The 15,346-nt window shown below is 42.3% G+C and overlaps 1 protein-coding gene across 2 annotated transcripts in view; it reads right to left on the bottom strand.

Annotated features, from left to right (window-relative positions):
- Gabrb3 (gamma-aminobutyric acid type A receptor subunit beta3) overlaps nt 1-7,033 on the bottom strand; it is a 237,861-nt gene extending 230,828 nt beyond the window's left edge. Inside the window, exons 1-3 of one of the 2 annotated variants that reach the window (XM_004661947.2) lie at nt 6,881-7,033; nt 5,921-6,012; nt 5,644-5,711 (exon numbers count right to left, since the gene is read on the bottom strand). In XM_004661947.2, the coding sequence (XP_004662004.1) occupies nt 5,644-5,711; nt 5,921-6,012; nt 6,881-6,960 (240 nt within the window). In that variant the 5' untranslated portion in view covers nt 6,961-7,033. Of the gene's footprint in view, nt 1-5,643; nt 5,712-5,920; nt 6,013-6,142; nt 6,269-6,880 lie in introns of those variants that run through there. The other variant, XM_004661946.2, reaches the window with a different exon arrangement.
- Nucleotides 7,034-15,346: the final 8,313 nt, after the last annotated feature.

The following is a 15,346-nucleotide window of genomic DNA, read 5'->3' as shown; positions in this document are numbered from 1 at the left end:
TTCTAATATTAAACACAAATTCTCCTCATAGAGCATCTTATATAAGGTATTGTTGTCATTGTCTCCCAAGTTCATTTTATGCTTTCTTATCAGTGCCCAGCATTGATGTATGATCGTAACTTGTGCATGAAACACACTGCCAGTGAAAAGTAATGCCTCTAATAAACAGTCTTACCTCCCAAATGCAAATGTGGAATCCGACAGAGACACACTCTGGACTTTCCTGGGAGCACCTTCAAGGTAAGCAGTTTTCTAACCCCCAACTGGGTCAGCAAAACATTTTTCCTTTAGGCTGAGTCATCCCTCAGTTTGCTTTGTAATAAGAGCATTAGCATATTTCCTCCCTTTAAACTGCTAATAACAATTCACAGGCAGACTGACTATGGCCCATGCCTATCCTGAAGGAATGGATGAAGAACTGCTTTCTGACTTGGGTTGTGGCAGGTGTCTTCATTACAGTTTTCTGTCAGATATCTTCAGGACCAGACTCCAGCATCCATCTGACCAATTAAGGAAATGGAACACACAACTTCCAGACCCTAGCTCTTTCCAACATAGTACTAGGCATGTGAAATTCAGCTTTGTAACCCGAGAACCTAGCAGGGATGTTGACAGGAGTAGGTGTTCATGCAGTGTTCACTAATTCTGGACTCTGAAGTCAGGGAAAAGAGTTTGGTCACAAAAGCATGTTTGGTCCAAAAAGTGCCTAAAGGACAATTCTCCTTTGATCTGAGCTTACTCTAGTCAGAATCACTCTCCTCTCTCTTCTGAAAGAAGCCAACAAGTTATAAAGTATAGATGTGGTGTGTGTGTGTGTGTTTCCCTATATTGTTTTGTGTATGAATAAGAATCTATCCATTAGATAGCTATGCAGCTGCTTGAGATGTGCTAAGGCTGTGTTCTTTTGTATCACACGTTTTATACCTAGACATATTGAAGTAGATTTTATGAGGAAAAAAAGCAACAGGTGAAAAACAAATACAAAAGAGCTAGGATAGGGCTGGAGAGATGGCTTAGCGGTTAAGCGCTTGCCTGTGAAGCCTACGGACCCCGGTTCGAGTCTCTGTTCCAGGTCCCACGTTAGCCAGATGCACAAGGGGGCGCATGCGTCTGGAGTTCGTTTGCAGAGGTTGGAAGCCCTGGCGTGCCCATTCTCTCTCTCCCTCTATCTGTCTTTCTCTCTGTGTCTGTTGCTCTCAAATAAATAAATAAAATTTTTTTAAAAAAAAGAGCTAGGATAATGAGTAAATATTACTAATAATAACCAAGGATGCACATTGCATGCCAACTACACAGAAAACTAACAAAATAAAAGGATGATACTTCATGATTTATATACATAAAATCAGAAAAAACAATTCTGTAATTACATTTTATTTGGATTGTGCAAATTTCAGAGCTGAAGGGATAGATCAGCAGTTAAGGTGTTTGCCTGGATTGAGTTAACTTTAATGGAATAGTTAAATTTGTACTAATAAAGTACAACTTAAATCACAGAAATTATTATTCTTTTATTCCTAGAATTTAAATTTTATTTATGTCCCAAATATGTTTATAACTCATGAAGTACAGAGTGAGTTTGTGTATCTTCTATAAATTGACAATCACTGACCCTATTTAATATATCAAAAATTCATTTAAAATATCATGTTGAGATTTTTGTTTTATTTCTCCTCAGTTCATTATTTTTCCCATATTTTCAGCCACATATTAATTTCTCCATCTATCTATCAACAAATTCATTACACACCCAGACTATGGATAGAAATCAAAATCATAACACAAACCTACCATATATTTAATAGACACATATACAAAATATATGCACTAAATCTCAAAAATTATATAACCACACATGCTTTTAAAAGATTACTTGAAATTTTCAAACAGGGGTTAAATGAACAAGTTAACAAATAAAAATGGCTTTGGATAAGTCACTGTCATGTCAGACACATTAAGAGAAGACTATGACAAAAAAAAATATTAGAAGGTTGAGAATAAACTGAAAATGCAGAACATTCTCAGTGGTCATGAAACAAGGTGTGGCAAACCAGTGCCATACATTACAATATTCAAATCCATCCACCCAGGGTTTCTACAAAACACCAGAGTAAGCAGTGGGATACACTTCCAAACCCTTAATATATTCATTTGTTTTCAACCCAAGAGTATTATATGGAAGCATCATCTACATACATTACCATCAAAGGAACCTAACAATTGTTTAATGAAAGAAGCAACAGTAATATTGTTGTGCAATAGCTGCTGTTATTGTTTATAATCAGGCCTCAAAATCCATGAACAAACATGTGTCCATCTCTCCAACCTTGAAAGATACACATTTTTCAACAACCTTGTTTCAAATATATGTGATTTTTTTAATTTAATTCAATAGATGCTCTGAAAAATGTCAGTGGGTGCTACAGATATAATTCAGTATTATAGCAGGCACAAGGCCCCTCCGTTTGATTACCAGCACACTGAAAACAGATGTGTGTGTGTGTGTGTGTGTGTGTGTGTGTGTGTGTGTGTTTCTGCAGCAGGCATTTATTGTGTGCCTGTATTTGTGCTAAGCCTGAGTGAGTGAGACATGTTTTCTGACCTCATGAAGTTGCCAGTGGTGACCTCAATGAAATAACAGAGACCTGAAAATTATGTATAGGTGTATAATTTTAGGAGAAATTTTTAAGGTACAACCTTTTTTCATCATTTATTTCAAGTTTGTTTTATATGTGTAGTAATTCTGCCATTCTCATTCTCACCATTTTACTCTTCTAATTTTCTTTGCAAAATATTCACCTTAAAATGCATCTAAATCTTAATCGATTTACAGACTTTTTACCAAAAATTACATTCTGTTTTGGCATCACAGAGGATTTATGTGGGTGTCTCCTACTTTCACAACTTCATCTCCATGACTCCATGTCCAAATCTCTGGTCCAGCACATCCAGCTAGCCATAGCTTTGCCATTGTCTTCGCTAAACCAGATTCTCCTCAGAGATGCCAGCCAGAGTGTCTCTCTCATTCAATTTCAGTATCCTTTCTCCCATGAAGATTTCCACACCAAAGTACCAGGGCCTCTACCTGGCCTTCTCCCTCCTCTGCTCATTCTCTCTCTGCCCTGTGTGATTCAGTCATTTGCTCCTCTCATGGGGCATAATATATTTACATTTTGCTTAAACCACTGGACAACAGTTCTTCCAATGATTCCAACACCCTCAAAGCAAAACCAAGTCCTCTTTAGTCATTGTTTCTTTAATCATAACTTATAGTACTTAGCTCTGTGCAACAACTGAAGCCAGTAAATATGAAGTATATTTTCCAAACCATGTGATTGGAAGGTGGCTTTAACCTTAAACTCACATATTCTCTGTTCTTTCCTACAGAATGTGGTCATCAATATAATACTTCAGCTACATTTTAGGTTCCTTTAGTAACAGGTCGTACAACATAACTGTTGTGCACAAGTGTACTTGGGAAGATCAGACCACTCCACAGCCCAAGGTTGACTAATCTGCATCTGGAAGGAAGAAGCCATTTCAGGCCACTGTCAGTCAAACCTGTCAAAGAGCATTCAAGTCTCTAAATCTACAAATCCCCAATTTCTGTTCATAACAAATTTACGTTTAGAAAACCAGAAAAGTCTGCTATGAGAATGGTGGGGACAGGGACAGATGGCATACCAAAGTCCAGTGGCTGTGCTTTGTAGTGTCATAGCTACACACTTGAAAAGTGCTCAGTATTATGGTCTGCATCTTGAATTTGTCTTTCTATCATTGTGCCAGAGAAAACTGGGGCACCTAAACTCACAGTCCATGACCTAATGCAAATATTGATGATATTTTTAAATGTACCAACTATCAGCATGATGTCAAAACAACTGGATAAGTGATGAAATGTGCAATGGTCTGTAATGCTATATTTCCCTCATTCTTCTGATTATTTTAATATTGTATAGAGTTCTTAAAACACTACTCAATACATATTCTCTTCCACTTGGCATCCAATATAATTATTTAACATAATAATCTACTGGATTTCTAATATAATTAGAATATCTTCTCTAAAGAACTCAAAATTCTCAATTGAATATTCCAGACAGTAGATTTTGAATAACTGTTACTTTAAAACCATAAAAATACCTTTAGGACATAGTTACATTTATAAAGATACAAAGTGGTATACTTTGGAGGACAGATACATTTTTAAAACTTCTCTGTTTTATGGTGCAAGGGACCATGTTCTGGATCAAATTTAGGACGTTACAAGTGCAAAAAAAAAAAAAAAAAAAAAAAACCAGGGTGGGGGGAGTATCCTGCCACACTGACTTACAGCATCCCCCACCTGGTAATTTAAAGACTTTGTGGGTGAAAATGAAAGGTTGATGAAAATAAGTTTGGTCAAATAGTTCATCCCATAAAATCCTCAATAGTATGTATTTTAAAACAGATCTCACTAAAATCTACATAAAAAGACAGTTTTCTTTTATTTGTATATGTGGCGACTTATGTTCATGTTCTCAATATGCTATCCACAAAACATCTACTTCACCATAATCTGAAACACCGCTTTTTAAGGTGGAGAACTTAATCTCCAGCCCAGCTGGGTTACAATTCCCTGGGGACATCTCAGTATGAACTTAAAACAAGTTTTCCCACATGATTCTAATGTACACAATTGAAAACCTATCCATTATTTTGAAAGTTGGATGTTCAAAAGAAAGTTGCCAAATGATTTCCCCCCAAAAAATTATTGCTTGCAAATACCCATTCTTAGGATTTCTACAGTGGTATTCAACACCCGTTTCCTAATTTCAGTTCAACTGACAAATGAGAGGGACCTTTTAGCCTGGTACACTAATGTATGGGTGCAGGGGTTGGGGGAGGGTGAAAAGGCCACGGAACCGTCACTGCACATCAGGATACCGACCTCTGATTTCCTGGTGGCACACGCATAAACCCTAACTGACAGCCTTCAACAACAGCCTTCAACAATTCCGGAAAAGGGACCCCTTCCAAGAGACCTGGAGAAGCTAGCTACCTGCGTCTCTCTAGCAATCAGGGCTCCGTCAGCACCGAGGACAGCGCCCCGCGGAGAGGAAGCACATTCTCTATGTCCACCCCAGAAAGGGTCCGAGACGCTTCTGGACACACAGACCTCTACCCCTGGCTCTCCTCTCCGTCGCTCTGCGTCTTTCCAAACGACCACAAAGGGAGCTTCAAGTACCTTTCACCTGGAATCTGCGAGCCACCCACACAACCCGTCTCTTCTCCCCGCTTCCCATGCCTGTTGCTAAGAGGCGAGACCACACTCTACTCTAGAAGCCTGGCCAGCAGGTGACAGCCTGCTGGACAAGTAGCAAGCGCGCGGGCCGCGGGGAACCGGAGCTCCGGGCCATCCCGGGACCCCCTCGACAGGAAGGGTGCGCCCTAAGCCGGGCCCAGGAGCCCACGACGCGCCGGAGCGGCCCCGGGTGCGTGAAGGGAATAGGGCGAGGAGGAGGCCGGCGCCCGATACCGCGGCTTCCCTGCGGGCCATGAAGCCAGGCCCGACTCCAGAGGCTTCCCGGTACCACGGAGGTGTGTGGGCCCAGACTGCCTGGTAGGGACTCGGGGACCGCTTTGGGAAGATCTGGCACTCACCATGTTGACTTCAGACACCATGTCGATGCTGGCGATGTCGATGTTCATCCCCACGCAGACTGGGGGACCTGCGGGAAGCGCACCACACCGCGATCAGGCAGGCGATTCTGAGAATGGGGGGCTCGACTCCCGGGAGGGGGCGCAGGTGAAGAGCCACCCACCCACCCCCCTCAGCCTTATAGCTCGGCTACCGCGGCCCCCCGCTCCCTCCTCCGCCCAGGCCGCCGCCGCCGCGGTGGGTCGCGCTTCCCGCAGCGGCCGCGCGCACCCCACTTACCCCCGAAGTCGGGTCTTAGGCGGATGTCGTAGCCTTTCAACAGCTTGTCCACGGTCTCCTTCACAAAGGACATGTTGCCAGGATCGTTGACGCTGGGGGAGGGGTCGGGGAGGCACAGAGAACAGGGTCAGGCAGCAGCTCACCCGCCAGCGCCCGGCGCGCACCCCGCGCGTCCTGCCCGCGCCGGGCCCGCGGCTCGCCAACCCACCCGCGCGACCCTACCTCTGAGCGCAGCACACCACGGCCACCAGCACCGGAGCCGAGAAGAAGCCGAAAAGCCTTCCTCCCGCAAAGCCCCACATCCCTCCGCCGCGCCCCGGCACGGGGGAGGGGGCGCCCCGCCGCCGTCGCGACCCGCAGCCGGGGCTGCTCCTGCTGCTGCCGCCACCGCCGCCGCCGCGCTGGCCCGGAGCGGAGGAGGGCGGAGGGGGAGGGGAGCGCGGAGGGGGAGGAGCGGCCGCGGGAGGAGGAGCGGCGGGCGCGGGAGCGCGGGGAGCGGAGGGGAGGGAAGAGGCGGGGCCAGCCGTGGGCGGAGCCGGCCGGAGGTGCACCCGACCCTCCCTGGAGCTCTCCGGGACCCCCGCACCCTCTCCCTCCCTGGCCCCTAGCCGGACTGGACGCGCTGAGCTGGGGCCGTGGGGGGTTGGGGGGAGGAAGCGGCCTGTCCCAGAGGGACGCTGCGGGCCCAGAGCTGCGACTGCGTGGCGCGGAGAGGACTAGGATAGGATACCTAGCCGGTTCTTCTGGGCTCCCCGCGGCAAGGCGCGGGAGGCGAGCCGCAGCAAACACGGTGCGGGCAGGGACCGCGAGGGGAGTGTATCCGGCACCCCCAGCCCAGTCCGAGCTGCTTTGAGAACCCCGCCCAGCCGCAGCGCCGTGGGAGAGCCTCCGCCCGGGATGTGCGCTCGGCCGGCGGCAGCGGGAAGGAGGCTGCGGGACTCCCTGGATGCCCATCCTCACCTGCTGGGCTCTGATCCTCGGGTTCCCAGAGTCCAGGAAAGCCAGATTGGCAACAGGAGAGCCTGGAGCCCCGAGCACATGGCGCTGCTTCCTCTGGCCCAACCTGGGTGGGATCTGTTCTTCGCCGCCGTCACTGAGCGAGGAACGAACCGCGACGTGGGGATCCCCGCCCCTACCCCCACCCCCGGGCTTCCCCGCCTGACCCATCTTCCAGCCCCTTTACATGGCAGACCGAATGATTATTTATCAAACATGACCATGGAAAAACAAAATTCGATTCCTTCCAAGATTCCTCTCTCTCTGTTTCCTGCACATCCTGTGTGAGCACCGAGTCCCTCTTGCTCACAATAAGGCATTCATAATGAATGGTGAAGAGAAACCTATGGGTTCTCGGTTCTCAGAAACCCAAGTCAGACTCGGAGGGAGACCCTGGCTCAGCCATTCTGGAGTTGGGAAACAACGTGCCCTCTCTGGCGCATCTCAGAACATCTGCAGGTCATATTTTAAGCCAAAAAAAAAAAAAAAAGACCCTTGTTTGCCAGCCTCCAACGTCATCTTGCTATGAGAAAAGCTTTGGCAGACACGCTGATGGAGACCTGTGTCTACCCTGCACAGAGGACCACAGCTGGGTGCCTCGCCCCAGCCACAGGTTGCCTGTTTTCTCCAGTGAATGACCCTCAAAAGAGTTTCCCTGTACCTCCCTCAGGCTTCTGATAAAATTGAGGGAGGTTACACAAACCTACTGCAGTCAACCAGCAAAACCCACAAATCAAACTCATGTTTAGGCTCCTTAGCCGCCTTCAGACTGGTCCAAAATTTAATGAATGGTAAATAATAGATAACTACTTCCCAGTATTGACTGGCTTTTTTTCTATAAAGCTTTTCTTTTCCATCATGGAGATTTGAAATAAGAAATATCTAAATCTAGACTTTTATTCTAAAGTTGGCATGCTTCTGGGCATTAATTTTAAATCTTTGCTTTTCTAAAAATCAGCAGTTTTATTTTTGGAACTGTAACTGTGACTGCAGTACCTGAAAGGTTCAGAGATAAATATAGCTCCCTAATGATTTTCTGGAAAGGTCTATTCACATGTGTTTTGTATTCTGTGTTCTGCTCGTGTGCAGTGGAATTATCTGCAACATGTCTGTTCATTGCATACACACTGGTGACTTGGGCTGTTTCTATTTGCCTGCACTTCCTTTACAGACACACCCTGCTGGGCATACTGGCCATGAACACTCAAGGATATTGAAAATGCATTTAAATAAACATCATCTCAATATATACTTCCCTCCTTTTATATGTTCTATGACTGGCAGAAGCACATTACAAATGCTAAGTCCCTCCATGTGCCACCTTGCATCTTCTTGGCCTCTGCTTCTCTCTGAGTTCTTGACCTCTTGATCATCTGGTTGCTGCCCCTGCACCCAGTTCTGCAGCAGGTGGAGAGTATCTCCTTTACATAGCACCTTCATCTTGTCCAAACTCCCTTTCATCTTCTGATCAGGAGAGAGAGGGGATGCCACTCGCTCCATCCTCACATGCAATGAGGAATTCCAGCAAATTAGAAATCATGGGATAAACTATTGGCTAATATAAAGTAGGAGAGATAGGGAAAGTGCCCCCCATTGCTTCATAAGAAATGTCCCAAGATGTGCTAGTCATTGCTCCTGAGAAAGAGAGAGAGGGAAATCCCTGGCTGCCCTCCGTCAGCATTGGCTCTATGCTGATGTTGACAGACCTTCATTGGTTCCCTCTTTCCATGCCACAATCTCTTCACTCCTGTTTTCCACACCTTAATAAAGCTCTGTCTCTTAATTTTGCCTCAGGGTATGTTCTCAGGGGAATCCAGCCCAAGTCTAGAACCAACTGGCTCATGATTATAAATATCACTTAAAATGCAATATTTTTTTAAATATGCAAAACAACATATTACAGGTAAATCAAGATGATGGGGCTCTAAGGGCCTCACCTTCCCAGTCATCACAGTCACCAGGGACCATGGTTAGATACACAGCCCTGGGGACCTCCTCTGTCTTGGCTCCCTTCTCAAAGGCAGTCATGGGAAGGGCTGGGGAAGGGCCTAACACCAAACATCCATGTCCTTCTCCTATCTTGTCAGAGTTACTGAAGCCAAAATGTTTTCCTACCATGATTACATGGTGATAATGTATTGTCCAATTCAGGAGGAGGGAGAGATTTTATTTAGTTTTATAGAGCTTCAATCCCAAGGGGTCTTGTCAGTCTTCTAAGTGATATGTTACAAATTGTCACTTACGCAACAACATGACTGATATTAGAGTAATGCAAAGGGCATGTGGGCTGCTTGAAGGAGCCTAGATTGAAAGCCAAATTTTGCTCTTATTGAAGGACAAGTCATTTCATCATCTGTACTTCACATATCCCACTTGGAAGCTAGAGAATATTCATGATGAAATATATTTTTAATGAATACTAATTGTTCAAAATAAAGAGCTTCATTATGACATTTTCATACAATTGTCACTTACTTTTGACTAAGTGTTTAGGAATCCTACAAATAAATGTTCATGACATAAGGAAAGTGAAGCCAATGATGTCTTGTTAATGCTTTGTAACTGGCCAGGATTCATGTGTTTTGTAGGCCCTTGGTGTGGGAGGCAGTAGGGCCTTTAAGGAGGAATCGCAACTACTAGGAGGTCATTAAGTCAATGAGAGCATTGCTTCATAAGGAGTTAACACAGTTCTTGGAAGATCCTGTTAGTCATCTGGAAAGATTGTTAAAGAGGGAACAAGGCACTTCATCTTGCTATGGGTTGTCTTGCCATGTAATATCACTGTGTCATATATCACTGACACTATGGTGCCACCTACTAGGTCCACACCAAGGCTGAGCCAGTGATGGATCCATGTCCTTAAGTCTCCAGTGCTAAGAGCTTTGCTTTGCAAAGTGTTCATTCTCATGTATTTTTGTCACAGTAGCAGCAAAGATACTAATACTAATAATCCTTACAGCCAGCAGAAAGGGCAGCAGATAGTGGAAATCATCAGGCCATCACTTCACCCAGCCTTCCTTTGTGCATTTTGGCTGATCCAAGGCCTTCTTTCACCAAACCATCCCTTCTTCATAGTTGCATCTTATTTGCAAAGAACTTGGGCAATGGGCTGGGGAGATGGCTCTGTGGCTAAAAGGCTCACTGAAGAAGCCTGATAACCTGAGTTTAGTTCTCCCGTACCTATCCAAAGCCAAGTGTCTATCATGAACATCTGTAACCCAATCTGCCCAAGAAGACAGCAGAGACAAGAAAATCCCAAAGCTCACAGATCTGCTAGCCTGACCCATGCAGCAGCAAATAAGGGACCCTGACCCTGCTTCCAAATAAGGTAGAAACATTTCAAATTGGTCCTCTGACCTCTGCAGGTCCTCATTCACATGCATGCATGTGTGTACGCATGCACACACACAGAGACACTAACGCACATCTGGGGAGTGAGGTAGCAAAGGGTAATGAGGGATAAATATGAGCAAATTGAATGACATACAAGCATGAAGATATTATGATATTATGATGAACCTATCCCTGGATAAATGCTAATAATATCTATAAAGACCATTCTAGCGTATAACTTGGATCTCCAGCTGCCTGGCTGGGGGAGATGCCTCCAGGAATGGATTCTGAGGCTCAGCTCTAAGGTGTGTTTGGGCACTGATCTGATTTCCAGCCTGAAGGTATGCAGAGACGTCTGAGATCTGGAGAGTTTGTGTGTGTGCTGGTGCTAGTGTTTCTCTTGTAGGTTTTTTTCTTTTTTTTCTTTTTATTGGATATATGGAAGCAGCTTCTTCCATCAAAGATGGAATTTCTCCCCTGCATCTATAAGCTTGCTATGAATCCTTTCCCCCCTAAACTGTGTCTCTTTTAGATGTCCATCCCAGCAACGTGAAGCTGACTACAAATAAAAGTTTCAAAGTTTCTGATGACATCTTAGAAGGTCTTTTGAAAATCAGCTTGAGGGCTGGAGAGATGGCTCAGTGGTTAAGGCACTTGCTGGCACAGCCAAAGGACCCAGGTTTGATACCTCAGTACCTATGCAAAGCCAGATGCATAAGATGGCATCTGTGTCTGGAGTTTGTTTGCAGTGACTACAGGTCCTGCATGCCCATTCTCTCTCTTTCTCACTCAAATAAATAAATAATAAATAAAATATTTAATAAAAATCAGCTTGAGATGTTGTATCCCACAAGATCAAATGCTGCATGTATAATTAGGTGAGTCTTGAATACTGTATAAAGTGGTATGTACATTTTCATCCTTCTCAAAGTTCCCTTGTGATCTTTGACCTGCTTGCCACCTCCATTTCCATACCAGCACTGACTACATTCCTAGGTTTTTGAAACCTAACCTAATCTTGTCATTGACCCATAATTGTTCCTGTTTATTGCCAAGTTTATCATATGGCTATTTGAAAACTATTTCTCCATTCATCTGATGATGAACTTTCTTTTTTTTAACAGTTATCAATGCAGTCATATGTAAGTACTTGTAAGGACATATGGTTTTACTGAATTTTCTAATATTTATTTATTTGAGGAAAAGAAAGAGGGAAAGAGAGGGAGAGAGATAATGGGCACCCCAAGGCCTTTAGCCACTGCAACAAAAGAACTCCAGTTACTTGCGTCCTTGTGCATCTGGCTTTACAAGAATACTAGGGAATTGAACCAGGGTCTTTAGGTGTTGCAGGCAAGTGCCTTAACTTCTGAGTCATTTCTCAAGCACTTTGCAGAGTTTTATCAGGCGAGTAAGCACCTAGGAGTGGAATGGGTGAATCATATAGTGAGTGAGTGCCTACCTTCATAAGGATCTGCCAAAATATTTCAAGGTAATTGGAGTTTCCCTGCAGTAGCAAAACATGAGACTTGCATCTGTTCCAAATGTGTTGAATGTGGACCACATGCATCGTCTCCAGCATCCATGAAAGGGCATCTCTCTGCACTTTTATCATGGATTTTATTGTGATATTAAGTATATATATTAACATATTTCAATTGGATATTAGACACTCATATCTTATTTTGAAGATTTAAGATTATTTCATATTATAATTTGCATTATCTTTGTTTCTATTGCAATATGAGTATTTATATGTTCTTAAGAAAAATCCTTTGTCATATATACATAATGAGACCATGTTTTTCAGTTTGGAACTTTCCTATTTCAGTTTTTAATATTTTATTTATGTATTTGAGAGAGATAGAGACTGAGAGAAAGAGACAAACACAGTGTGTTTGGGTGTGTATGGGTATGCCAGGGCCTCCTGCCACTGCAAACGAACTCCAGGTGTTTGTGTCACTTTGTGCATCTGATTTTTATGTGGGAGCCGGGGAACAAAAACCAGGCTGTTAGGCTTTGCAAGCAAACACCTTTAAGGATTGAGCCAGTTCCCCAGCCCCTTTTCAATTTTTTTAAATTCACATGTCTCAAAGGAAATAAAAATTTAATTTTCTGTTGTGGTTCAAACTTTTGATTCTATACCAAAAAATATTTGTCTAGTTAAGTTAGGATTTTTAGGATTTCTTACACATTTAACAACATTATATACATCTTTTGACTATTTCATTAACCCTGTTCTATTGTTCTATATGTAAATTCTTATGCCAACCCATACTGATTTGATGAACTTACCTGGAGAGTGAATGTAGAAATGAAGGAGTGTTCTTCTCATCAATTGTCTGGCCTACTCAATGCTTTTACATTATTCTGTTCTTTTTTTAAAATTATTTCTCTTGATACATGGTCACACTAGTAGCCTAGGCTGGCCTGAAACCCACACTTCTCTTACCTTATGCTCTCAGTGCTAGGAATAGAGGCATGAATGATTATGCCCAGTTCATTCTCATGTACATTGTAGAATGTCCTTTTTAATTTCTATGAAGAACCACGATACATTTTAATTTAATTTATTATTTCAGATGAATATATGCATTTATGGGAAATGGACAATAATATTGAACATTCCTGATCATATAATTCTGTATTTTTCTATTTATTCTCACCTTCTTTAACATTTTTTCAGGTATACCTTATAGTTTTCAGTGTAGTTATTCTACATTTGGTTCATTAGATTTATTCCTATATAACATTCTATCCTATTTTGAATATTTTCAATAATTTTTTAATGTTTTATTGCTATTATATGTAAATATGATTGTCATTGAACCACAAAAACTTGTTCAATTGTGGCTTTTTTTCATAGAATTGGTTCTGTGGATTCCTGAGGCTTCTTTCCAAGAGCCATCATGAGGTCTGTACATATAGATGGCTTCATCTCTTCCTCTGCTAGCCACCTGAGTTTTTACAATGACTTTTCCTTTTCTGACAGTCTGAGTGGAACTTCCCACACAATGTGGAATACAAATAATGAAAGTGAATGTCCTTACCTTTTTCCAATATCAGATTTCTTGACTTTTGCCTTCATTTTGTTCATATTATTTATTTACATGCAAATTCTCATATAACCTGGGCTGGCCTCAAAATCACATATAGAGAAGGTTGGCCTTGAAATCCTTATTCTCCTTTTGAGTGCTGGGATTATAGGTATGTACCACCACATCCAGTTCATATAGTGCTCAGAATCAAACCAAGGCTTCTTGCATGCTGGGCAAGTCTCTTATCAACTGAGCTGCATCTCACCACCTGGTTTTACTTTATTTTATTTTATTTTAATTTATTATTTATTTATTTATTTAATTTTTTTGTTGTTGTTGTTTTTGTTTTTGTTTTTGTTTTTCAAAGTAGGGCATCACTGTAGCTCAGGCTGACCTGGAATTCACTCTGCACTCTCAGTGTGGCCTCGAACTCAGTGATCCTTCTACCTCTGCCTCCCAAGTGCTGGGATTAAAGGCGTGCACCACCACGCCCGGTTTTGTTTTCACTTTTTAAAATCCATTTAATATAACACCTTTACTTTATTTATTTATTTTTTGAGAAAGAGAGAGAAAGAAAGTGAGAGAGAAACAGAGAGAGAGAGAGAGAGAGAGAGAGAGAGAGAGACGAGGAAGAGGAAGAAAGCAGTGTTCCATAATTGTGTTTCAAGGTATAACTCATGCCCTAAGACCTTGCATAAGCCTGTATCCTAAAGGTTCTACTGCCTCCCATGAGAGCTGGTAAAGATCAGACTTTTAACAAAGGGATCTTTAGGATACTTGTACAAACTATGCCATATGTCCAAGAAACACAAAGTGTGCCTTTTATATATTTATAGCCTAATTCTGAGAATTATTGAGTATAAAATAAGTGCTTATGATAATAAGTTATAATAGATTTCATACACATTAAATTAATTAAATGTTTGATCATAAATAACGGATTTTCTAATTTGTAAGCATGCCCCCCCCCAAATATAGGATATTGTAGCTTTAAAGTATAGCTGACAGCTACAACTTTAATGAAGGGATCAGTATCAATACATAAAGAGATAGCTAAATCAAAAGGATGCATCCTATGGTTTAATGCGATGAGAAGCTTCAGTTCTACAGCTTTCCCCCAAAGATGCATAATCTGAATGTAATCATGAAGAAGCAGCAGGTAGGTCCAAACAGATTTTCTATAGCAAAACAACCCCAAACATGCAAAGTGCGAAGGCCACAAAACTCTAGGAATGACTGAAAAAAAAAAAAATTCTCATCTGGAGGAAACTACATATATGGGAAATGTCAATACATGAGGGTTTCTGTGCTCAATCACTTTGCTATAAAGTATATGAATGGTGTAACTGGTTGATCTTGAAGAACTTTGAGTAACAAATGGAAGTAATTAAAAAAACGATTTTCTGATACTTATTTTTTATTTAAATATTAGAGCATTGTCTATCTGTACACTTGGGAAACCAACTACAATGTTTAAGAATGCTTTCTGTAAAGCTATGATGGTTTCAAAGGGCAAAAACAAGAAAACAACTGAAAGGAGTTTTCTGCAAATGTCCTTTATTACACTAAAGATATTGTTTTGTCTTCCTATTTCCTGGAAATTTCATCAATAAGTTTTTGACCCTTGCATGGTTTTCACTGGTGACCACTCCATGAACTCATGAACAGTTAGAGTCCATACCTCTGCTGTGGAGTACAGCATAAATAGCAAGTAGATAGAATTGCTTGACAGGATGGTTCAGTCATTTTCGGTTACTTACCATTCCACCTTTTCATGCCTTACATGTTTTCATTTCTTCTCCCTAAATTTTTATGCTTTTATTAATATGTAATAATTGTATCTATTTAAGGGACATAGTGTAGTATTTCAATACATATATATAAGTACTGATGAAATAAAGTTATTTAAACTTCCCACCTGCTTAACATTACTTCATATTTTGCAGTTTTAGGTCCTCCTTGTATTTAACCACAAACATACAATTGGAAATTTTAAAATTCCTACCTCCTCCCGAAACACACACTGCCCAGAAGAGCAGCAGGGCTTATAATGTGTTTGGGT

The sequence above is a fragment of the Jaculus jaculus genome, chromosome 3 (assembly GCF_020740685.1).
Source record: "Jaculus jaculus isolate mJacJac1 chromosome 3, mJacJac1.mat.Y.cur, whole genome shotgun sequence".
Lineage (NCBI taxonomy): Eukaryota > Metazoa > Chordata > Mammalia > Rodentia > Dipodidae > Jaculus > Jaculus jaculus.
The sequence above is the reverse complement of the archived record's forward strand: the minus strand, read 5'-3'. Positions and strand labels throughout refer to the sequence as shown.